This window comes from Cariama cristata, unplaced genomic scaffold (assembly GCF_000690535.1).
Source record: "Cariama cristata isolate BGI_N322 unplaced genomic scaffold, ASM69053v1 scaffold3163, whole genome shotgun sequence".
Taxonomy (NCBI): Eukaryota; Metazoa; Chordata; class Aves; order Cariamiformes; family Cariamidae; genus Cariama; species Cariama cristata.
Genome location: NW_009608761.1, coordinates 1,242 through 27,266, shown reverse-complemented (window position 1 = coordinate 27,266; position 26,025 = coordinate 1,242). Strand labels below are relative to the sequence as shown.

At 37.3% G+C, this 26,025-nt stretch overlaps 1 protein-coding gene across 1 annotated transcript in view; it reads left to right on the top strand.

The window, feature by feature from the left end:
* The window catches only part of MYBPC3 (myosin binding protein C, cardiac), a 52,218-nt gene extending 27,855 nt beyond the window's left edge, over positions 1-24,363 (top strand). The window contains exons 16-29 of the mRNA XM_009697247.1: positions 179-284; positions 4,354-4,520; positions 4,911-5,076; positions 6,031-6,137; positions 6,462-6,491; positions 6,662-6,798; positions 7,495-7,572; positions 8,823-8,982; positions 10,070-10,174; positions 13,763-13,951; positions 16,020-16,154; positions 17,358-17,525; positions 18,838-18,926; positions 23,941-24,363. Of these exons, the coding sequence (XP_009695549.1) occupies positions 179-284; positions 4,354-4,520; positions 4,911-5,076; positions 6,031-6,137; positions 6,462-6,491; positions 6,662-6,798; positions 7,495-7,572; positions 8,823-8,982; positions 10,070-10,174; positions 13,763-13,951; positions 16,020-16,154; positions 17,358-17,525; positions 18,838-18,926; positions 23,941-24,186 (1,883 nt within the window). The 3' untranslated portion in view covers positions 24,187-24,363. The remainder of the gene's footprint in view (positions 1-178; positions 285-4,353; positions 4,521-4,910; positions 5,077-6,030; positions 6,138-6,461; positions 6,492-6,661; positions 6,799-7,494; positions 7,573-8,822; positions 8,983-10,069; positions 10,175-13,762; positions 13,952-16,019; positions 16,155-17,357; positions 17,526-18,837; positions 18,927-23,940) is intronic.
* The last annotated feature ends 1,662 nt before the right edge of the window (positions 24,364-26,025 follow it).

Below are 26,025 nucleotides of genomic sequence, written 5' to 3'. Positions count from 1 at the left end.
AAGGTAATTTGATAATACTGATAATGGGATCTGGCATAGTAAATTTTAAGTTCCAACACAGAGAGCATCACCATGTATTTGGCCAGGGGTTCTTCCTGTGGAGTGCAGAGTGGTGAAATCTACCTCTGGTCTTCAGTCTTTCAGAATATTGTTTTAATAAAAGTCTCTTCACTTCCAGAACCTCCAATCCTCATCACTCACCCACTAGAGGACCAGATGGTGATGGTTGGAGAGAGAGTGGAGTTTGAGTGTGAAGTGTCTGAGGAAGGAGCTACTGTGAAATGGTAAGGGAATAGAAGAGGAGAAAAAAAGAACCAAGCAACATATCCCTCTATGGGACATTCTAGGACCAGTGTTTGTGGACAAGAGTTGTGGAATATAAAGGAAAAAGGTGGCATCCTATGTAATTGTTTTCAGGAAAAGATTGATCTTCCTCCTATATGTCAAACGTTGAGGAGGAACTGAGGCCAGAACATGCCAGAAAACAAATTAAGTATAGATGTTTTATAGTGTCTCTAGAATTCCTTGTTCAGTGTTTACAAGATGCTACTGACTGTACCAAGCTGTTAGCTTTAAAGTTTTCTAAACAGTTGACAGTAACGTCTAACTATTGCCCAGACTAATCAGATCTGTATAGTGATGAGTTTGCTGTACTCTATGGAATCTTCTGGTCTTCTCAACTGCAATGAGGTTTTGGGGCTTTTTGTTTGCTTGGGTTTTTTGTTTGCTTTGGTTTTTTTTAAAGTATGTCTTCTTAGGTAAAAAGTTAGTGTCTCTTGAGACAGAGAGGGAAGGTCATTGACTTATTTTAACATATTTGTTGTGGTGATCCTTCAAAGCCAGTCATTATGCATATGCAGTGAGCAGGATTAAGATGACAAACATTTAGACCATAGAGTCTGTTTCGTTGGGCATTCCAGCTGAGCGGAAGTTGGAAGGTTCACGCTGCCTGGGCAGGCACCGCAGGCAGTGTTCACATACCAGGTCTTACACACACTATTCTCACTTCATTTCTCTACCAGATGAAATTCTCTTGTGCTTGTTAACAGCTTCAGGCACATGGTTATCAACTGTTCCCACAATGCCCATTACATTCCTGGAAAGTGCCAACCATTCATCTGCTTTCCCAAAGGAAGGAGCTGAGAATTTAAATAGAGCCCAAGAGCTAGTACAGCGTATGCAGTACACTATTAAAGCCACGTGCACAGGCACATATATGCTATTGTTCAGGAACTGCTTACAGATGCCTGGTCACAAGAGATGGGGACAACCAGATCTGTCCCTCTCAGAGCACAGTGCAGCTGCCACCCTTTGATCCTATGCCTTTGAACAACTCCCATACATCTCGCAGAGCTGGTATCTGTGGGACGGGCATTTGGTGTGACAAGGGCAAACCGGCAGCTGTCTCAGCCTGAAATGCAGCAAGTGGTCAGTGAAACTCTTCAAATCATAGCAACAGAAAACGGAGCAGTTAGACATTTACACTGTATTTTGCTGGTTTTATTATGCGAGACTCAGTCAATGCTCTTTGGCAACAAAGGGAGCATTTTGGACAATGGAGAGAAGTGTCTGTGGAAAACATGAAACAGTGTGGAGAAAGAGTTCCCATTTTATGGCTCATTAGGGAAATGCGCAACAGTTTAAGCCAAGTAACAGGCACTAACTCAGGGCACCTGTTATCACTCTTCAACCCCTTAAACCCGGGATATGAAGTCACAAGCACATGAACAAAAGCAATTATGTGACTTGCACAAGACAAAAATAAGGCTTACAGCCTCTTAGGCATGGCCTTCAGACTAGGGCTTGGAGAATTAATTATGTGGATCTCTTCATACTAATCAGGAAAGAATGTTCTCTTGATCACCCGGAAAGGTCTCACATTATTATTATGCAGTATGGAATAGTTATTTCTAAACTTCAGATGGTCTTCGTAATAATATAATTCTTGAAGAAAAACATGTAGTAAAATACATATTTTGGACCTGATTTTTCCATCTCTGAATGCTGGATGTATCATCTTAACAGCTCCAAATGAAAACAAACTACAGTAATGTAATAGTAACAATAAATCTGTGTGTCCCCATTATCACATAGTACCTACATCAGTGGTATCTCAGAAGACATTAACCAATTTATCCTTAGAATCTGAATAGAAAATGGGAAAACAATTCCAGACAGAGAAAAGGAGCACTGAGTGGCAAAGTTGAGAATAGATATTTGATTTTGCAGATGTTCAGAACTTGGATAGACTAAACCATGGCTGACCTACCTATTATTGCACTAGTTCTGCTTCAAGTATGAGGCTGGACTAGATGACCTACAGTGGTCTTTAAACCCACACTTCTATGGTTCTATAAAATCCTCCACTTACACTTTAATATCAACTGATTCTTCTACTTTATTACTCTAGTTAGCAAAGAAAGGCCTGTCATATTACCTTATATGAGGTTTTTCACTTTTCACTGCAGCAGTGTATTATTTTAAACCAAATGATACCTAGGAGTTCTTTTTTGAGGTTTACAGTTTTATCACTCCATTATTTGTCAGTGCACCCCTCTGCAAACATTCTACTCCTACACAGCATCAGCAATCTGCTAGTCAGCGAAACAAACGCAAGTTAAATATACTATTCCCTTCCCAGGGATTTGAGACAGTAGTCATCGCAAATAGTCTATTCTCATTATTTAAGACAAGGTTTCAAGGGATCTCTTTCTTACCAATGGCTGAATAGAAAATTCAGATATCTTTGATGAGTCACATGTCAAAATATATCACCAAAAAATAAATTTAAAAGTTCAGCTTTAGGACAGTAGCCACCATGCATACGCCTGGTTTTGCCACAGCAGCATGTTGAACACATGGATTACAGCCCATTCTCAGCAGCTCAGCGAAGGTCTACACATTACAATGTAGCACTTGTTCCAGAATTAACCTGCACAAATGACAATATCAGCCTCCTCAGGAGGGCATCTTGCACGCGGCCTCAGAGGAAACAATTATCCTGACATAACATGAAGCGCTGTGTTTCATGTGGTTGTTACAGGCATCCTCTGTTTCCTCCCTTACTAGTCTTGTAGTTCTGTGATCTCGAAGGGAGGCCAGTGTTTTTCTAAACCAACTATAAGTTCCAATAAGCTGTGCTGTAAAGAACAGTTAGGAGGGAGTAACCTGTAAGTATTTTGAAATGCAGTTGCAGCAGGTACATCTAAGTCACAAGTTGTAGGATCCCTGTCTCTGCTTAAAGTTTTGATCTTGTGATTTACTTCAGCAGACTAACAGAGGCAAAAGGTTTTCTGGCATACATCTACTTAAAAATTAGAGCTATAGTATTTCAATGAGTCCCTAAGTAGCATTTCAGTTTGCTATCCTATAAGCTCATTTGTTAAGCTGAATAGTCACTGGTACCAAATAAGGGAAATAACACAAGATAGAAAGAAAATTCTTACTCTATTAAAAGCATGACATCCTTTCTATTTCTTTTTCCACATGATTAGGTATCAAAGAGAAACTTTTCAATTTACAAACTGCAGCAGTATTCAATTAACACAATATATATCCAAATAATAATGAAAAGTGTAAAATGCTACAAAAGGAGTAAGTTGAAGAAATTACAAGTTATTGTCTTGTAGCCTGTTTGTATTATTTAGGATTAGGAACAGGAAATCTTTAAAACATCTTATGTATTTTTGTGTGACCTTGACTAAACAGCATGAATCCTCTCTGCTTGTTTGCCTTCATGACGATTGGAAATTACAATAATTAAATTTCCTCCCAGGCTAGATGGTGAAGCTTAATTTAGTAATGTCTTAAATATACTGTGGCAACCTTGAATGGAAAGGGCTACAAAATCCAAAATATATCTTCATTTAAATACATCCTAAAATTTTCTTCTTTTACTGATGCCCACAAACCATTAATTTATAACAGTTATAATTCACATCAGGAAAATTAAGACTTCTAAATCATTTCCCAGCAAGTCCCATTTACCTAATGGCAGCTCTTAAGACAGTAAATTCCCTGCTGGTCAAGTGCGTCTTCATCCCTGTATCTTCTACAGCATTTAACATACTTCCATGTTTATCTATAGCACATAAATAGTAACAATCAAGTAATTCCTTGTGAGTGAACTCTGTTGAACCAGGAGCCAAATACCTGGTGAAAATTAATGGTCAAGCTAGAAGCATTCTAGTTCTGGTTCCACTAACATTTGGTCAATGTTCTCTTTTTTGCTAACTTGAAATGCTACAAAGATTGGATTTATCTCGTGTCTTCCAATCTCTAGTAACACTGAGCTGACTCTTACGCTCCTCTTCCAACCATAGAAAAATGACTCAACACTATTTGGCATTGCAGGGAAAAGGATGGAATTGAGCTGACACGAGAAGAAACATTCAAGTATCGATTCAAGAAAGATGGAAAAAAGCAGTATCTGATTATTAATGAGTCAACCAAGGAGGATAGTGGACACTACACCGTGAAGACCAATGGTGGGGTATCAGTCGCTGAACTGATTGTACAAGGTAGGCAGAGGTAACATTACAGAACCAGAGAAGCTGAAAAACGAAAGCAGGCTGAAGGTAACCTTCTCCAGGATAGCGCATAGAGGTGGCACAATCCTCATGCCAGGGAAAAAAAGAAGACTTAATAAGGGGCATAAGGTTTGATAATAAAGGCCTCAAGGAGAACTCAGACCTGTGTGCCGGATGTAACAGATACTCTGATAATAACAGATGCTTAGCTATCAGTCCTGTTAAAGCCCCACATGCTGTGGATTTCCCTTCATATTTCACCCTTCCACAAACAGTTTGCTCAGCCCTAGCCTTTTCTACTCAGTAAATCCACATCAACTGTTTACTCACTAGGGCTATCTGATTTGTTGATGTGTGTATTGATTATTCTCACAATATCAGAGAAAAAGCTGGAAGTTTATCAGAGCATTGCGGACCTGACAGTGAAGGCACGCGACCAGGCAGTCTTCAAGTGTGAAGTTTCCGATGAAAATGTGAAAGGAATCTGGTTGAAAAATGGAGAGGAGGTTGTCCCAGATGAAAGGATAAAGATCTCCCACATTGGCAGGTTAGTCTTGTTTCAGAAAGCAGGTACAGGGTTGGGCATTGCATTACAATCCACAGGACCTATTATCTTGGGGGTAGGAATTTAAAACAAAGCTTTGTCCTGGCTCCAGCTAAAAGGAAAAAAGTTGAAAACCTTCTCATATGCAATCAACATACAGTCACAGACTTGCTTTTGTATGCATGCAGTCTTTCTATGTTGGTACATTTCGCATGTAAGTTTTGGCATCAGTGATATATCAGCAGAATTTATTCTCAGTTTTTGTTAGGATTTCATGTTTTCTTGGTATTCAAACAATCCAGAAAACATGCTGTTGATAACTTTAAAATCAGCAGTAGTGTTTAGACATATTAAGATACCCCATATGTATAAAACCGTTCAGAAAAACTAGTGTTTATATTAACACATGCAGTTGTGCAATTCTGTGCTCAAGTTTCTTAGCAGTCTAACTACTACTGGAAATGGAGACCAAGAAGATTTAGAAGGTACATAAGCGTTACATGTTAGGTAAAGTCTTCCTGGGTACTCCCTTTCTGTACTCTGTTTTGAATTTACAATAATACAGGGATGGAGCATCAATTTTTAGCATGTTTTTCCAGAATTTATTGTAGTCACAATCTGATCAAATGAAACTATTCAGCAGCGTTACAACTGCCCTTGTAAGTGTAAAGAACTGGACTAAAGCAGAGAAACTGCCTCCTCTATTCGGACTAGACTGTGCATCTACATTGACAAGACAAACCCATTCGTAGACAAAATGCTGACATGGATTTACTTCAAGACTGAAAGTAGAGCAGTCTCAGCCCTGGTGATTTTTTTACTTGATGTTAGGGCAATGGGAGAAGAAATAGTAATGTCTGTTAGTATCCTATAGCCTGCACCTTGTCTCTTGAGATAGCCCTGTTTCCCCTGGACAGGAAAGGTAAGGGAGTGGAATATGTTTGTTCATGTTTCCAGAATCCATAAGCTAACTATTGAGGACGTAACACCAGGTGACGAGGCTGATTATTCCTTCATCCCTCAAGGATTTGCTTATAACCTTTCTGCCAAGCTTCAGTTTTTGGGTAAGTTATCTTAGAATATGTAATGGGAATTCCAGAAGGATAAAATGATGCCATTAATCATGGTTCTACCAGGAAAGAGTACACAGAATCTTTCCTGATACCTCAATATAGGCACATTGCTTTTCCCTGCTATTTTGTGTTATCGTAATCACATTGTTTTACAGAGCCTGTTTTCCAGTTTATTGCATTAATCTGTTGATATATATGCCTTATGAGGTTTTAATGATGAATAGTTTTAAAACTACTTTGTGGGTGCAGATGCTATGTAAATTGTGTTTTCTGATCTATTTATCCTACCCCCTCCCCCTCTTTTTTTTCCCCCAGAGGTCAAGATTGATTTTGTACCAAGAGAAGGTAAGAACAGCAGTCATTTATATGCAAGCAAACATGTTTTCAATAGCAAAGGAAACAGTATTTTTTCATTTTAATTTAATGTATGAATAGGAATCTTTTTTTTTCCCTCCATATAGAACACTCAAACTATATTTAAAACTTATTTTCTGTTTTCTCTGCCTTTGTCATAGAACCTCCCAAAATCCACCTTGACTGCCTGGGCCAATCCCCTGACACTATTGTCGTAGTGGCTGGGAACAAACTGAGGCTGGATGTTCCCATATCGGGGGATCCAACACCCACTGTCATCTGGCAGAAAGTAAACAAGGTAATGTGTAACCTGACACAAAGTCTGAGGCAAGGAAGTCACAACAGGAAATGTATTCTCTCTTTCTCAAATCTCTACTTTGATTTACAATTCTTAGTTACAAGTATTTTCATCTCCCTTCTAATTTTGATATTTTTTTTTTTAAACCTCAAGAAAAAAAAATAAAAATTAAATAGCTGCAATGCAACTGTTTGGGATGTACCTGATTTTGTGACAGTCATCCTGAACTGTTCTTTTTCTTAACTGTTGCCTGTTTGTCTATGCCAAAAGAGGGGTTGAATATATATGAGTAGACATATGTACATGCAGACAGTAGGATACCATACATGTTTGTTCCCTTCTTACCTCAGAGAAAGAAATAAAGTCATCTCCATCACCTTCACCTGATAGGATGGAGATGTTCTGGAGATGACAGCTTCTTTTTTAATCTTTCTCAACAATTCTACAGTCTGAAGAAAATGTCTTCTTAACAGACCACTGGGGTAAAACTGTATTTAGTATAATGAAAACAGAGAACACTTGCTATTTGCCTCAAAGCGATTACAAAACATCAAAGAAAGAACTCAGAATCTAGACGCAAAATGTTAAGTGAGCTTCCTTTCTGGCTGTCTCACAACATCCCCACCCCTCACCATCTGTGGGCTCTTGAGCTCAGAAAGACTTAGCTGACTTTCTGTGGTTTCTTTGCTTATCTAGAAAAGCGACCTTGTTCGAAGCAATGATAATTCCATGACTCCCTCAGAAAACAGCAGTGATTTAAATACTGATAACAAGGTAGGTTCCTTATTATTTATGTAAACACACAAATATGCTTAGTGTTTTCCAGATAAAAGGTCATATTCAGAAGGAAATAAAATAAAAGTCAGTAGATACTAAAACTGGTGAAGCAAATAGCACATCACGCCCAACATCCTGCCTCACAATGGTAATTACCGAACACTTTGAATGGGGACAAAAGATCTGGTGAGTAATTTTAGAGCAAGATGCTGATTGAGGAAATCTCTTTCTCATCACCATTACATGATGGCCAGATTATAAGGAAGCAAAGCAGTTATTTGAAAACTCTTTTTAATGTATTTGTGAATGTTTATCCCCCCCCCCCCCCCCACTAACCTGTAAGCTTCAATAATAACCAGAAGGAAAAAAAAAATGGACAAAATCTTACAGGACACAGGGAAGGATTACAATGAGTCAAGAGAATGGACTGTGTATGTACAAAACAGTGAAAGAGGATTCATTTTCCAATAAACTTCCTCTGTCATAAATAACTTTTATTTAGAGTCAAAAATATTTTACATTATGCAACAATAAACCTTTCTCAGGATTAGGATTCTGCTGTACTAGTCACATATGCTTTCTAATCGTTCCTGTCCTAATTCTAAAGATGCACAGGCAAATAAAGAAGAAAGGAGTGTGTTATAAATGTACAGCAAAGTTGTGGTCATTATGTTTAGACCTCAGCTCAGAGAAGAGTAGAAAGTTACCCCATACGACATTCTCAAGTGACAGAACTCCCACTGATGCTATTAAGTTTGAAGAAATATGGTAATTTTTTTTAGTGGGAAATTGTTCAAATTCATGTTATCTGATGCTAAATGTAGATACTGTTGATCAGGAATGTTTGCTCATCCGTTTGAATTTGAATTTGCAAACCTTCTTGAATTTACACAGTACCCACCTGTTATCCATGTAACTCTTTGCATTGATACCACCAGCTATCCCAAGTAGGAATTTGTGGAAATACTCAGTAACTTCTTTGAAACACAACTGGGTATGTGTAACTAGCAACAAATCTTAACAACCTGCAGACTTTCAGAACCAGTTTTCGCAAATGTTATTTATGCGAGTCAGTCTATATTTTCTCTTTTCTATATACAAATAGAACTTGAAAAACTTCATAACTTTTCAATAATTTTTTATAATATTCAATAATCTGAAGATTTTCACCAGCTTACATACAGGCTTATCAGGCTGTCCCTGGCGTAACTTACAATGACTTTATCTGTTACTTTCACTGCCCGCAGCTTCTGTTTGAATCTGAAGGCAGAGTTCGTGTGGAGATGCACGAAGACCACTGTGTCTTCATCATTGAAGGAGCAGAAAAGGAGGATGAGGGAGTATACAGAGTTATAGTTAAGAATCCAGTGGGAGAAGATACGGCTGATATCACAGTCAAAGTTATCGGTAAGTGAAGGAAGGAAACAATCAGAGCATGAAAGCATCTTGAGTTCACTGAAACTCACCCTTCTCTAAAACTGAGGCAAGTTCTGACTTTAGGTTTAGAAAAACTGAAAAGGATCATAAAGGCAGGAATACTACCAATCACAAAATTTGGCAGAAGTATTTTTCACGGGTAGTTGCCTTCTGTGTGAAAAGGTAAGAACAACTCTCAGTAGAAATCCATGTATTTCCTTTTTATATATTTTCAGGTTCAGGTGATCCTATAATTTTATAGATGACATTCTGTTCTGAAGTATATGCCTCATGCTTGTCTGAGAGAAGAAAAACTTAATGTCATTTTGTTGTGATTTATGTTTTTAAGCAAAGATTACTTCATTCTATAAGCAGTAAACAGTTAATGGAATAAAGAGACATAATGGATCTGATAGAAGATAACCAGATTGCCACTATGAGTCACAGAAGATTTGGGGGAATATGGTTTTGAGTCAGTAATTTTTATAAATTTTTTCACAATATTTAACTTGTTTATACCCTGCCACACATATGAGAAAAGGTCAGGTTATAAGTAAACTTAGAAATTATAAAAGAAAATTGCTTTCACCTACAGTATTAAAATTTAGAATTCACTCCTTAGATGAATACAAAAAAATCTCTTTTCATCTTCTATAAATCCTAAATCAGGATATTTACTACAAATGTCTCCAAAATAACAATGTGTGGGGCATGCAGCCATTGTATGATAGATAAAGTTTATTCTAGAGACAACAGGAAATCCTGGAGCAAGCCTCTTACAGAACAGAGTTACTTTGTTACCTTATATTTTTGCAAAAAGTTTATTATGTCTGGGAAGAACAAGAGAGCTGAATAATCAATGGTGTTTAAAGGAAAACCAACCTAACAAAGAAGCGTCAAAGAGCAGGATTCACTTTTAGACTAAAATAATACATTCTAGATTGTACCTACTGCTACTGTTTGACAAAGCTGTATCAATACAAACACCATACGGGAAAAAAAGCTAAAGAAAAGTACTTCATCGACTTGTATACAGAAATTGAAACACTAACAACTCTCACTCTCACACTTTCTTCAGATGTTCCTGACCCTCCAGAAGCTCCCAAGATCAGCAACATTGGAGAAGATTACTGTACTGTGCAGTGGCAACCCCCTAAATATGATGGTGGGCAGCCAGTACTTGGTAAGAAGTGCTAAAATACAAAGTCCCCAGCAGCCTTGCCTACATTTTTTGCTGCTCCTTTAAAATGGCACAGAAGGATTCTCTCTGTTTATTCACTCTAGGAGGGCTGACCTTCAGAAACTAACTAATACATCAAACCTTCAAACTGGTCTAGATTCTGGTCCTTCAATTTTAGGGAGAGAGTGCCCTCTACCCGTGCTGTTTGAATCAGAGAAATATTTCAGTGAATAAGTACCAAAGCACAAGAAGGTGATACCAAAAATAGTTAAAGCTAAACCTTCTCATTCAAGACTGAAATTTTAGGTCAGTATACGGGCCTTTGGACTTACCTAGGAATACCAAGACAGATCTGTGGCCACCTCAGTCATCAACTCCAGTTGTCTGCAATCTCAGGCACTCATGCAATACGTGTTTCTTTTAGAAAACTACTTCATAATTCTACTTCATATACAGCCACATACCACAGGTCACAAAACACTTTTCAGTCATTTTAATGACCTTAAAATCTGTACTACAAACTAGAGGCCAAAGTTACCATGCGGTACAGGAAATTAGCAGAAGCAGCCAAGAATATTACTGATACAGTTTTAACTTTTGCAGAGTATGGTGTTTTTTAGAGAAAACTCCCTGTGATCCTCAGAAGGAAAAGAAAATTATGCAGAGTCTTGGCCAATTTGGGGGAAAAATTCATCTGGACACCAAATCTAGCCATTTGTTTAACAAAGATCACTGCAGTTTGAGTTTCTTTAAATATATATATATACTGGAAGGTATATGGACTCCCATGGGGATGCCAGGGCTAGAAAGGTCCTAAAATTCTTTTAACATCCTGCATAGTATCTGAAAAAGAGGAGTTTGTATTTGCTTTCAGATATCTGGACTTCATTCACTTCCACAAGAATAGATTATCCTCATTTAATTCAACAGAAGTTATTCGTGCAGGAATAAACAAGATACTACTGGGCCAGTCCTCTGTGGTTTCATCTGTTCTGACAGAAAGCAAGCAAGAAGTTAACAGAAGTTAACAACTTAAACTATTATGCACAAAGATATATACCAATAGCTGTCCTGTTACCACAGTCAAACTCCCCTCACCTTGACTATGCAAAGCCCATGATTTGGTTTTGTAGAGTTTTCAGGACACATTCTGGAAAGTTCTTTGTTTTGTTTTCACTGTCAAAGGAATGATTTTGTTAATGTTCCACTAACAACGCTTTGCTTTACATGAGGAGGTTTCTTCAGTTAGCACAGGACTGTACTACTAATAGAGCCAGAATAAAACACCTGGGGGGAAATAAAAGCCAAGATGCAGCACTATGCATTCAAACAAAGCTTTAAAAGCAAGTTAAAAAGGTGGGGGAAAAAAGACATGCATTCTCATCCATCTTCATATTGTTACAGATGGCATTGTAGGCAGTCTGCTTCAGTCTTTATTAGCTATATCCAACAGATACAGAAAAGAAATTCACACCCCATCTTCACCATTACGTAAAACTTTTGTGATGTCTGGTGTACTTTTTGTATTACTAAAGCAGTATCTTTATCTATCATACATTCTGTGCATTTGGGGAAATAATCTGCTTTACTAAATGTCACCGATAGTACCAGTATTGTCTTTTTACCTACTTTTTATTCTTTTTTTGGTGTAAATTGCAATTCTGGTATGCCACAGTGAAGAAGTGTCTCAGTTCTGACAGGAAACTATGCATATCTAAAATGGCAGAAAACCAGAAACTGAGTTGCTGAAACCTCTCAGTCTCACAGACCCTGGTGAAGAGAAAAAAAGAGCAGGAACATGTCAAAAGAACCACAGGTTCTTTGCTTACAGCATTTAAGCCTGTTTAAAAGCTACCGAAAACAAGCGTGCCAGGAGTAACTTTACACATTAGAAGTGATCATACAACCTGTCAGCTCAAAAGTACTTCCACAACGCATTTCCCAAAACATTCTGTAGACTCCCATGCTTTTCTTGAAATTCAATGTAGACAGGAAAATCTGCTCATACATGATGTCTATGCCTACAACATGTCAACAAACACGCCTGTTGTTCCCCGTCTCCCTTTAGATGCTGTGAGTGTGAATCATACTTCCCAGGTATACCAAAGGGACTTCTGCAAGTTTGATAGCCACAGATTGAATCAGACCTACACAGCTCAATTCATAAGACTTTACAGTGTGTTTGCTGTAGACTTACACTATTGTAGCTGATGACTGTTACAGACATACTCTGTAGGCTATAGGTAGGAACAGACATACAATACATGCAAATACATGGTATGTGTAAATCACTATTCAGCGTATTTTCTGATTGTTCACTCCATAGTGAAAAGATTAATAGTTTTCAAAACAAAATCTGTTTAAAAAGTCTACATGCATCATCACATCCAGGCATACTATCTGCAACACAGAGAAGCGGCAGAAATTTAATACAGCTAGATGGAAAGAAAGAGTTGGTAACTCCTTTGTAGCAGGTCACTGGAAAATAATTCATACAAACATTTCCAATGTGATATACAACCATCCTCCATATTAAGGATCAAGAATCACAGATTCCATTCCCAGTTTTGGGAAATGAGAAGTTTATCTTTTAAACTGATAACCCAGCCCAATTTTGTCATTCTGAAAAACAGCATGGTGGTCTGGGAAAGGCTGTGGATGTTGAGGAGGCGAGGGACGTGTACTAAAGATCTGGATTCTAGGCATACAGACTACATCTAAACTATAGTACAGGTTTGTTCTGTATCCAGCTCGTATCCAGCTCTCTTGGTTCTCTAATCATACAGGTTCACTTCCCTTCCCAAGGGAATCAGAGCAAGAAAAAATGGTGTGCAGCCAGGACTCACTCCACTATAGGGCTGAAGCAGAGCTGGGATCTGCACCGTCTGGGAAGTACTCTGCAATTCCACCACTTAGCAATAGACACATATCTAACATCAGTTCTTTGATAAATCATTTTAAAAAAAAAAAAAAAAGGCAAAACCAAAAACACCCAAAGGGGAGTGTCAAACTGATCTTCCAACTATTTTTTTGCTTTGGGATTTACACTGTTAGTCAAGATTAGTGACTTGCAGCAGAAGATAAGAAAGAAATTAATTTTTTAGCTCTGTTTCATCTTCCACATTTCAAGGCGATTTATCCTTCACTGAAACGGCTTTCTGTTGAACTGCTGTGTCTCATGCATTTGTCTACCATTAAGAGTGAATGACTGCATTCTCACCAGAAAGAATTTACCATTTAAACCAGCTCTGCTAATATCTCTATTTCACATACATCTAAATACCTTAATAGTAGTGTATAGCATGCAAAACGTGCCTGAAGTCTAACACCAGACATAGACAATTCTAAATAGCTTCTACTTTGAAGTGTAATTGTTCAGGTAAGAATGTCAGATAGAAGGAACATAATGCAAAAGAAACCTGCAGGAAAATATCAAAGCTTCACACAATTCAGTTATATGCGATAATTCTGAATCATATTTGGCTCTTTTATGCCACTGAGGAAAAAAAAAAAAAAAGGTGATTTTCTTTTTTCCTGTATGTGAGATAAAAATTTGCAGTTCTTTCACATCATAAGAGCTATCCTTTCCAGGCTATATTTTAGAGAGAAAGAAGAAGAAAAGCTATCGATGGATGAGGCTGAACTTTGACCTTTTAAAAGAGCTAACCTATGAAGCCAAGCGAATGATTGAAGGAGTAGTTTATGAGATGCGGATTTATGCTGTGAATTCTATTGGCATGTCCCGGCCAAGCCCTGCCTCGCAACCCTTCATGCCAATTGGTGAGTTTTACCACACTCTATATTATTTCTAGGACAAAACCAAGACAGGACAATTTTCACGTCTTCTCTTCAACTGCCCTCATACCTAAAAAGAATGTGTTAGGAAAGAGGCTATCAACTATCTCTATATTCTGTATTTAATCAACGTTTTCCTTTGTAATCTTCTTCTTCTCCATCTCTCATCCCCCTTCCTGAGAAGCACAGAGGTTCCAGTTTCATTAAATTGCTGATGAATTTGTAGCTGTTATAATTAGAAGTGTGAGTGTCAAGCTGGATCTGGAAAGGAGGAGAACTAATTGAGAGAAATTTCCCTGTCCTTCTCAGCTTCTCCCATTCCCTTATGGGTGCAAATATCACAGTATCCCACCCAGTACTCCCTTAATCCTGGTCCTCTCCACAGCTAAAAGGATAGCTGATTAAGAAAATATTTGAGGAATGATTTTCTATAAATAATCCTTCCCAACACAGCAGTGCAGTGTCTCCTGCAGTCCCTGAGCAAGAAACAAACTAAAGGAGTCGTCAGGAAGCCTGCCTGTGAGGAGCTTTAGAAAGAAGACCCAAAAAAAATACAAATAGCTGGAGATTAAAATGACTAGACTTGCTAAATCTACAAATATCAGCAAAGGGGGAGAGCCTGCTGAAGGAGATAACATAAAAGCAGACGATGCCTTGAAGGGGTTAGAAGGAAAGGATGAACTGCAAGAAGGGTCTCTTAATTCTGGATTTCAAACACAGAACGGCTGGTCTGCAACAAAAGAGGGCAAACGAAAACCATCAAGTGGAGCTGCTGAAAAAAAAGGTCCAAAGTTTTCATGGGATAGGTTTTTTACTTGATTAAGGATAAAGTTCACATTTACTGCTTCAGAGAAGAGTTTTGGGGTTTTGATCATGTACTGTGTGGTTGTGTATGCTCCCAACTGCCTTTGCCTCCTGTGTGCTGTTCAATCCTTGCTGACATTTAAATATGAAAAATTTTGACACAACTGCAGAAAGGAAACTGGGTGATTTTTTTTTTTTTTTTACAATAACTTTGGGAACTAAGATAAATTTCCATCAGTTGCACAATTTATAAACCTGTATTTAGCTTACTTTGTATAGGAAATATTTCTAATATGTAAAATCTGTTACGTATATTCAAAATATGTTCAGTTTATAATACATATACACAGCATATGCCAAACATACATTTCTTTAACATGATTGCTTTTATGCCATGTATACTAAATTTCATGTTCCAGCACTCTAAATGTTATTTTGAAAAAGTTATCTTTGGAATCTTATTGAAAAAGTTTCCTTTTAGGAATCAATGATTTCACAGCAGCATTTGTGTGTATTTGGGATTCTCCAGTAAGGGCTTTTCTTGGTTGATTTTTAATTAGCAGACAACATTCATGCTTAAGAAAACTGAATTTAGCTAGTGGTCTTTCTGAACTACAGATTTAAAAAGAGCCATGACACTCCTGTTCTGAAAAGATATGAAATAGCTATACGTAACTGAAGTGAAAATTTTTCAGCCCCAAAATATTTTTCTCAGGCCTGTCCCTATTACAAATGTGCAAATCAGAACTAGTGTTTCTGTAAACATGTAGCCATAACTTTTGGTCACTTTCTCCACTGTTAGAGGAAAGTGAGTGAAGTCAAACTTAGCCACTGATGAATTTGGTCCTCTGACCACGTGAATTTTGTCCAGTTACAATCAAGGTGTAACTACAGCATAGAAATTGTATGCCTTTTTTATTTCTAAACTTTTCTGCAGGCTTCTGCTGACAATTTGACTCCCTTCTACAACTCTTCTTTTTTCATTGGCTTTTAGTCATAAGGCAGCGTATGTGAATAGCAACTACTATCTTAACCTCTTGCTCCCTTCCCTATTATAGGAATCTTATGCTGTGCTTCTATTAAATGAAGTATTAGGTGTTGTATTTTACAATTGAGCTTTGGCTACATTGATTTTATTAAAACAGAGAGTGGTATATAATTCAGCTGTTAACCACTCCTCCTATAGCCTTTGAATTCTCACAGTTATACTGCTATTTCTCAGAATTTACTTCTACGTATTTCCTTATAGCTCCTCCAAGTGAACCAACCCACTTTACAGTGGAAGATGTTTCTGACAGCACTGTTGCCTTGAAGTGGAGACCTCCTGAGCGGATTGGAGCTGGGGGATTAGATGGTTATATTGTGGAATACTGCAAAGATGGATGTAAGTAAGCACGAGTACTGAGGATTATTAAAGTACTGCAATTGCAATAGCTTCACTGCAATATCCCGATAAATTAACCATATCCAGAATTATTAAATTTGAACTGTAATTTATTACTAACATCCTTGCGAGCCATCACCAGACTTACCATGACATGACTGTAAAACTGTGAAAGTCACATCAACCATAATGTCATCTTCACAGTCATCATAAACTTTAATACAGAGAAGTACTACAAAAATACCAGTGCCATTCTATAGTCGCTGCTGTACTTTTGTAGCATTCACAAATTGCTTATTCCTTAAAACCAATACAATAACATGACTGTAACAACATTAGTCAAACTTTCAATTAAGTGTTATCTTATCTCATTTAATACTTGTGGTGTGACAATAAAGAGTATAATTGCACCATACCTACGACACGCAATTTACTGTGATGCTACAACATAAACATTTATGTCATTAAAATCAAACAACAAATCTAAAATCAATAATGAAATTTCTCTGACACTAAGTTCAATTGCCATATAACCTAAACTAGGGTATTGACAGGACATAAATTATCCAGAAATAATTTATAATCTGTAATGAGATATCACCATGGAATTTCCAGAATCTCTACATCCATCACAGAAGAATGGTTTTATCAGCTGAAATTCTGTGTCATTAGAATAACTAAGGAAGCCCTAGGAATTCTGTTCTACGGTGTTAATTGAGAAGTTAATAATAAAATCAAACAGTTATGTGCTCTATTATTGTTTTCAGCATATGTGGCTCTCACCAGTTCATTTGGATATCCACAGGAGACACACTTATTCCAAGAAAAAAATTAAATTAAGGCTTCACTTTCTTGTTAAAAATACTTCCAAAATTCCTCCCTCTCCTCTGGCTAATGAAAATTAAATTTAGACAAGCCCCACAGCTCTAAGCTCTATAAAACAGAATGCCAAAGGAAGTACCCAAAGATTATTTTCTTACCCTTAGTTATTTTGAATAACAAAGTGCATATATTCCTTAACTCCATGTGTAAACACATCATCTGTACCCAGAGTTCTTTTTGCAGCTTAGTTTAATCCCTTTTAAGTGTGATATCGCATGTTAAATTCATTTTACCCTAACACAAATTTACTTTCAATTGTAGACAAGGCATCTGTTTGGAAAAATAATGTATTATTATAATATGCAAACCCTGTACTTGCAGCTACAGAATGGATTCCAGCTCTTCCTGGCCTAACTGAGCGCACATCTGCACTCATTAAAGACTTGGTCACAGGGGACAAACTTCATTTCCGTATAAAGGCTATAAACTTGGCTGGTGAGAGCGGAGCAGCAGTAATCAAAGAGCCCGTTACTGTTCAAGAGATCCTGCGTGAGTATCTAGACTGAATAAATCTTATTCATCTGTTTCCTCTGGTCAGAATTCTGCCACCTTCTGAGAATAACACCCAAACAGCTCTTTCACTTTGACTAGGTGCCCAGTATCTTCTGATTTTGAGAACATCACTATACTGTCCAGGTCTTTTATTTCTAAAGCAGAGCTCTTAAAACAAAATCCTACTTCTTACTTCCAAAATATGGACTTTTCATGTCTTGTAATGGCACTGTTAGCATTTAAGAGACATTTTAAAATATTTAGCTCTCTGTTGGAAAAGCTGTTATATTACTGCAGAATGACCGCGTTGGCTATGGCAACAGATCTATTTAAATAAAAGCAGTTATCTGAACTTGATTGTCCTAGGTTATTAATTAACACGCTGTGTATCACCCTATAGCAGCAGATTATAATTCATTTGACTGGAGTCCAAAAGATACCAAGAGCTGCTAATAGGGGATTCCTCAACCTTGACTCACATGAAGTGTCTGCCAGAGTCTCACTGACAGCAAAGTGAGTCAGTGTAAATGAAACAAAGTTGTAATGCATCTCAAAACCAAATGGACATGAAGACAGATACTCCAACCGCATGTTAAGAAATTCTTTCTCTAAGTGACTAGGAAAAGAATAAGGAACATCTGGAGAAAACAGAAATCTTTCCAGTGAGGTAGGGCAAAGCAGGGACTAGATGAACAAACATGCGCTAAAGTCCTCTATTTGTTAGTGACAAGTAAGCTGCTACAATGAGACTCTACTCCTTCCACCTCAAAGAACTATAACTGAATGACTGTAGAAAGGTAAAGGAAACCTCTTGATTGCTCTGCTTTCTGAATAAGTCCATAAACATCTCCAAATGGCAATTTACAAGGAGCTGCAGTATCAATATAGCAATAGATTAGTCATAGTCTATAACCACTCTCTTACTCCAACACACCCTTTGTCCCATCCTTTCTACTGAACTGACAATTTTCTCCAAAGAAACAAAGTCCACACAGAAGGCCCACATCCATTGGAAGTCACCCAAATCTGGCATTTCAGATGTGACACGGTTTCACAAATCGTGCTGTCACTGAAACCTGTTCAGTTGTAAATATATAACTGAGATTTGCTACCAAATTTGTATCTAGTAGTCAAACACATTTGAAAGTATTTAGAGAATTAACTACTCCCTAACTGTATAAACAGTGTTTGCACAATTTTCTTACGCTTACAAGTATCCAAGCCTATGGTGTTTTGCCTTATTTGTGACATAAGTAATACTTCAAATTATCAAAAGCTTTGTATTTAATGTACTAATGCTTAACTGCAGAGCGTCCCAAAATCTGGTTGCCACGCCATCTCAGACAGACTCTGGTGAAGAAAGTGGGTGAGACAATCAATATTGTGATCCCTTTTCAGGTAGGTATTTGTTGCTATTTTGTCATGGTTATTTATCGTTACTTACCTAAAGTAATTTCACTTATGCAAGTTCCCATTGCTTCACTGTTTAAGCAGTATTACATAAAGTATGGCTGATGATTATAAAAACCCTCTCAAACAGTAAAGAAAGGCGGGGGGGGGGGGAACCCTTACTCTTCTTTCAGTCAGTTCTTTTTACAGTCAAAGTTTCTTCCATAATACCACCATTTGGAGAAGAAGAAAAAGTAAGTGCTGTAAGTGCAAGTCTGTTGTCGCTTACTGACCGTAGGATGCATCTTAAAGAGAAGCACACAAAAATGTAAGAATTCAACCAACTGCTCTTCTGGAGCCAAGGTACATGATGTTACTGGGCAACTTCTTTGCCAAAAGTGTGCATATTCATTTCTGAAAGGCTGACTACAAAAACTACATTGTACAGAGTGTCACAATTGGCCATACATAGAATCTGTGTGTATACAAAGAATAGCTTGGGTATTACTGATCATGAGCTCAAGGTGTAAAAAAATCCCAGGGTGCCAAGGATTATCAACAGTGCATGCATGTAACTACACATGCTGCTGGGGCATGCACAAGATGGCTAAAATGTATCCACAGGCTGACTTAACCCGTTACCCCGTCTTTGCATTTTCTACAGCTATATAAGCAACTCTAATGACTATTTGTGAAACACCACGTGCATTTTTTTCAGATGCAAGGCTATAATATGAATACAGTGCAAGAATTAGTGTGTGAAAGGAAAACGTTTTCTGAGTGAGACGTAGGAAAAGAAACTGTAAACTGTAGATTCTGGCTCTGACAGAGATACTCTCAGTAATAATAGATATATCATTTCATCCAGTCCTCATTTTTAATTTGAAGAAACTAAAATTTCTCTGCTGTCCAGGGTTGACATTTATGAAAATGTAATCACTGTTATTAGTGAAGAGTTTTGAAATTCTCACATAAAAGGTGTTGGAGATATGCAAAACATTTTTTCAGCAAGGGAAACATACATGCACACATTACCTACATTCTTTTGTTTGGGCAGTAACAGCAGGGAAAAAAATCTATATAAGAACAAAATCTATGCAAAATAAAATATACACATCTCTTGTCCTGTGGTTACTGCGTTACATGAAAAGTTGCTTTTTCACAAAGATATATCTAATCAGAAAACAGTTGCAAACCAATACATGGAGTAACTGCCTTGAATTGCATGCTTGCACTGCTTCAACATAATCACATGCTTATTCTTTTCTTTCACATTTCTTATCTCCAAAATTGCTAAAGTGGCCCCTTCACTGAGGTCTAGCCACATGCAAAATCCAAGATTTTAGATCTGATATTTCCAAGTTATGTAAGTCTTCAAAGAATTAAATTAAATAAACAGATATTTTTGCTGCTTTGATGTCCGAGTCAAAGAAAATTTGCACAAAATTGACAAGCTGTCCCATAAGCAGAGGAACGGATGAAGTTCAGCATTTTATAGATTTGTGTCTTATGTCCCCTATATCACCATAATCCCAGCGTAAAGACCCACCTCTTTTGCTTAGAGCAGCCTCATTGCAATATTCCCGGAGATTTGCCAGTTCTTTGCCCTGCTCCCCTAGGTAGCCCTAGCTGACGTGTCCTCAGTTCCCTGGGCCAGAGAAAGTACATGTAGCAACTACTCCAGAGCTTCACTCATCTAGCCTCATCATTCAGCTGTTGCCAAACAAAACAGATAAAGACCAAGTCTTTCCTGACTTTTCCTCAGTGGGGACACTAACTGAGGTTTTGGGATTTCACCTTGTCATCAGTTTTCACAGAACTGTACTAAGCTCATCTTAGAGATTTCTAGTGCACTGTCAAGTTTAGCTGACATGAACCAATTGATTCAAAACTTATTTGAGTAGCTGACTGACAGACAAATTCTCTCCTAAAAGATAAGGCTAACAAAAAAATGCTACAATCTATCTATCAACAACAAATTTTAGCCTGAGAACAAAACCAGATGTTTTTAATTCAAAAGGTGTTTGAGCGAATTAAATTTTTAATAGTGTTGAATTGCAGCTATAGCTACAATTCTTAATACTGCAAAAGCTATTTAGAACCTGCAAAACTGAGGATCTTTCCAAAAAAAGCATAGCAAAAAGAACATTTCACTTTATATTTTGAAAAAGTTTAAGTCACTGACCATTTCTGTTGAAGAAAAAGACTCTAAATAGGTATGATTGCAATCTTCAAATTACAAAAATTATATAGGAGAAAATACATATGTACTGGAATTACTCTGAACCCTGAGCTAGGGAACATAAGCAGGCAGAATATTATCTAACTAAAGTGTAAGTCAGCATCTTCTACTATTTCCAGTTTCTGTGCAACCCTGCCAGTGACCTCTGTGGTCACTGCTGTGTCATTTAACACTGAAATTCTATTAAACACCTTGTCAAGGTGTCCTGGGCTAAACGCTATTTGCAAACCTATTTAAATCTTTAGATAAAGATATACCGAAAAGAACAAGTACAATATTATTACCAACCCTTTTTCTGTTGAGTGCATTAAGCACCTGGGGCATTCTGCTGAAAGGAAGGGAATCAACACATTCCTGTTTCAAAGTTAACTAGATGGGCACATGATTGAAGGGATATTATGTGCTATTAGTGGATAAAATTCACAGTATTACTGAGCAGTCTTCTTGCCCATCATATATCTGTGAATATAAACATCTGAAAGCATTTAAATGTGTTCTTCCCTGGCAGTAAACTCTCTGAAGTTTCTCTGGTGTGCTCTTTACTCACTCTGTCACTCACTGTTCTCTCTCGGATTACCTATTACACATTACAGAAATCCAATCCTCTGAGAGATGTATTAGGAACATGCTTTCTATCTGTTTATGCTTTTCACAGTCTATAAATACAAGAGTATATGAAAACCAACACTTTAAACACTTGTAATCTTTCACAGGCACTCATAGCACCTCTGAAAAGGAGGTGCTGCGAGGGAACGTATCTGACTAACCATACTAGAACGCCAGCAGTAGCAAAGCTTGATTTATAGTCAGGATATTTCCTATAATAAAGTTAATGCTATGGTTTCTTATACCTATTTTTGCCAAGGTATTTAGGGCCAGATCCTTGATTCACCTCATTACTCAACCCATCAAGAACTATTACATCTTGTAATCAATCTGAAAACCTAGCCAAGCATTTATCTTGACAAATTAGGAATTTAAATAAAATTTCCATACAATTATACCATTTTAAGTAGACTATTTTTTATTTTGAAAGCATTCCTCTAGCAAAAATTTTCAAGCAGAATCCTCATATTTTAAAATATACACATATGTGGAAAGTAAAATAGATTTTTGTCAAGTCCAGTTCACCAATAATCAGACATGGATACAGAAAAAGAAACAAAGAACAAACCCACATCCTTTTACTTGTTAAAGAATTTCTACTATACCTTCCAGCTGAAGAAGAGAAGTCATGTCTTCCTCTAATAGGTTTTTGTAAGGGTTTTATGAAAGGAGACCTGGGTGAAGGACAAAATAATCTTGTATCTAATATTTCAGAGCTACAGGCCTGAAGTGACTATGGTCCTTGGCAGAATGCAGTAAGAAAATCAGTCACCAGATGAGGAAAGTGGAAGATCCAAAAAACATTGCTCATTCAAGATTTATTATCAGCCCTGGTGCAAAATCAATTATAATACATCTGATGATTTAGATGCCAGAGAAAAGAGCATCTATTAAAGAATAGCAATTTCTAGGTGGTTTAGAAGTCCTTTAAATGTAATTTTGGATGGATCTTGGCTTTACTCTCATAATAGAAGAAGCTTTTTTTCTAATATCACAGAAAAATAAAATTATGCTGCATAGACTTGCTGAGCAAATACCAGAGAAACCCGAAACGATGGTGCAGCAAAGCACAAAGATTTATTTTTATTCTGCCTACATTTAGGTACCTGAACCAAGAGCCTGAGTATCCTAATCTCCCTCTGTAGCTTAAGCAAAAAGGTACAGTCTTACAGAGTATGTTCCAGACACCCAGTGAGCTTTCTTGAGGTGCTTTCTCTGCTGTTTGACTAGATGTGGAGGGCAGTACGTGTCCTAATTTCAGTGCCTTAGACTTCAGTTCCAGGGCAGCCTAAGCACATCTGACTGCTGGCTTGGATGGTCTCACTTTCCCTCCTCACCGATTTGAACTACTTCTGGCATTCATCTAGCCCTGTGCTGCACTGTTTCACCATGTTAATCTGGCAGAAACTAAAGAAAAAAGCCCACCGAGTTATTTTGTGCTAGATTGACTATAAATACAGTTAAGAAATATGACGTGGCCTTTTTCTGTTTTCTTGGGATTCAAACAACTTCTGAAGAACTAAATATTATCTACCATTTTTCCTGGAAATGGCTGAGTGACAGTGATGTAAACCACAGATATCTTACTGATTCTACAACATCATCTTCCATGGGTGTAGCAACACTGACTACTTAGGTTGACAGTCACCAAAACAATTTTGCAATGCAGAAAGAATTATACCATAACTTTCATATCCCAAGACAACAATTTTTCGAAAGATCTTAAAAATGCCTGGAGATAGGGAATCAAATGTTTTAAGAAAGGGAGGAGAAGGCAGAGGAGGAGCAAAGCTAATAAACTCTTCAGATATTAAAGACTTCTGTTACTTATTAATCAGAGCAAGCCAGATCAACTGCTGGCTTCACAGGTGCCTGGGAAAGATTACCAGACCAGCACAAGTATATTTTTGCTGGATTTGTTCTCAATATAATTTCAGTTTCTTCCTCAACTATAACTAAATGGCATCCTCAGGGCATGGTGCCACTAAACCACACAGATGGGAGCAAATATTTGTCTGCAAGAAAACAGAAATTCAAAGTATTTAGAGAGTTTACTATCTCAACTCTGCATATTAAATTAAACTTTCTAGACTTATAGATCACTAAAAACCAGAAAAATGGAAAATGGAAATCTATTATAACCTAAAAATATAATAATCCTTTTGTTCTCTTCAGGGTAAACCAAGACCCAAAATAATTTGGATGAAAGATGGTCAAAATCTAGACTCCAAAGACGTGGGAATTCGGAACAGCAACACAGACACAATCCTCTTCATCAGAAAGGCAGAGCTTCATCACTCAGGAGCATATGAAGTCACTCTTCAGATAGAAAACATGACTGATAAAGTTGCAATAACAATGCAAATCATAGGTAAGAACCTGACACCATCAAAATTAAGCATATCATACAAAACAAAATAGTGGCCATCCTGAGGCAATCCGAATATCCAACTACCTCAGAACCCCTTCTGTGGCAACAGTTGATAGCAGATGACAATGACAGAGCTCAGAGGAGGGCTAGCAAGTCAATTTTCCCAGCTTGAAATGATCTGTGTCCTAGAGATTTTTGGAGGGAGAGGGATTATCTGTGTGTCTCAAAGTTCTTGATGGATTATTTTTTTTTCTTGCATGATTTTATCCAGTCAGGTTTTTAATCCAGGTCTAGTTTCAGAATACAAATATCCTTTTGTAGGGAATTTCAGTTTAAGTGCATGCACGACTACCTACTTTGTTCATTTTGAGTCTCTTTCCCAATAATCTCATTAGTTCTCCGTACAGTTTTGTATCAGAAAAACATAAAATCATTTATTCACCTTTTCTGTGCTACTCATGATCTTACAGCTTTCTGTCACACTCTCCTCTGTTAACTTTCTCAAGTTTTAGAATCTTTGTTTATTTTCAAAAAGATGCAATTCCATATCTTTGATCATCTTTGTCACCCTTCCTTCTACCACTTCGAGAGTGAGAGAAAGAATTTGAGAGTTGTTGTGTTCTTGGGAAGAGCCACATTGTCCTCAAGGAAGGAAATATTAATCCTGGAATGGATATACTCTTACTAGGTTTCTTCAGCAGTTAAGGACAGTGGAGGCAAAAATCTTTGCACTAATATACCTCTACTGTTTTGAGAATTAGAAATGACAAGAAGACAGAGTCATGTGAATTTGGAAAATTCATGTTTAATGCCTTACTCTGTTAAGAGTGTCTAGTTACCTCGAGGCTTAGCGGACACTTATTCTCTATTACACAATTCCTAGTCTCTTCTCTAGTGCCATTTTAAAGGATTGCACCCCCAAAGTTTCAGTAACTTCCCTTGGGATTTTGCAAGATATATTCTGAGATCTTGCGTACTCAGATTTCATTAATGTTCAGCCAGAGCTGTTCTGTTTCTCTTTGTTACAGCTCTATGTAACATTCTTCATAATTGTTTTTATTTCTCTTTCCCCACTTTCACACTGTCATCCCAAGTTTCCTTCAATGCATCAATACATTTTTAGAAGATGTATTTTGGCACAAAAAGAACATTTAAACATAACTCCTAATGCTTTGGAATTAAAGATATAATACTGACCGTATTCTGCTTAAAGTTTTATAAAATAATGTTGGCAGAATGGGTATGAAGTGGTGCCAAGAGCAAACAAGAAAGGCATAACAAATTGGAGCAAATATGTCTTAATACCACCAGCTGCTTCTGCTCAAGAGGATGGCTGCAGTTCTGCAACACCAAAATAAGTAAATGGCAGCTAAAACAAAGTAATCCCAAGGGACTCAGGTAAAGGGGAGCAGTGCATCCTACACACCAAAATACTTTTCTAAAACTGGTTAGTGACTCTAGATTCTAGCACACTGCTCTTACAGTGTAGTACCAAGTATCTTCCACCCACTGTTTGGTACTGTGGAAAGGCATAAACCCACATACACATACCATTGTCACAGAGTTATTTCATACAGAAAATGAATGGTTGGAAAAAAGAACTGATCTTTTCACACAGATTAATACATGTCAGAGTTGGAGGACAGACATTAAACTTTTTACTTCTTGGGCAGCTTACTCAGCTGAAAGGGAATAAATATATTTCATTTAATTCCTGGCCAAGAAGAAAAAGGGCCTGTAACATATGCAGATACTTCTGCAACTAAGGCATCTACTCTGATTCTTGATTCTGTCACTCTTTCATCAGAACTACCTCTTTTCAATTCTGTCAACATCACAGTTTGCTCTTCAGATTTTATATTATCTTGGCAGGAGAGAAATATGTGTGA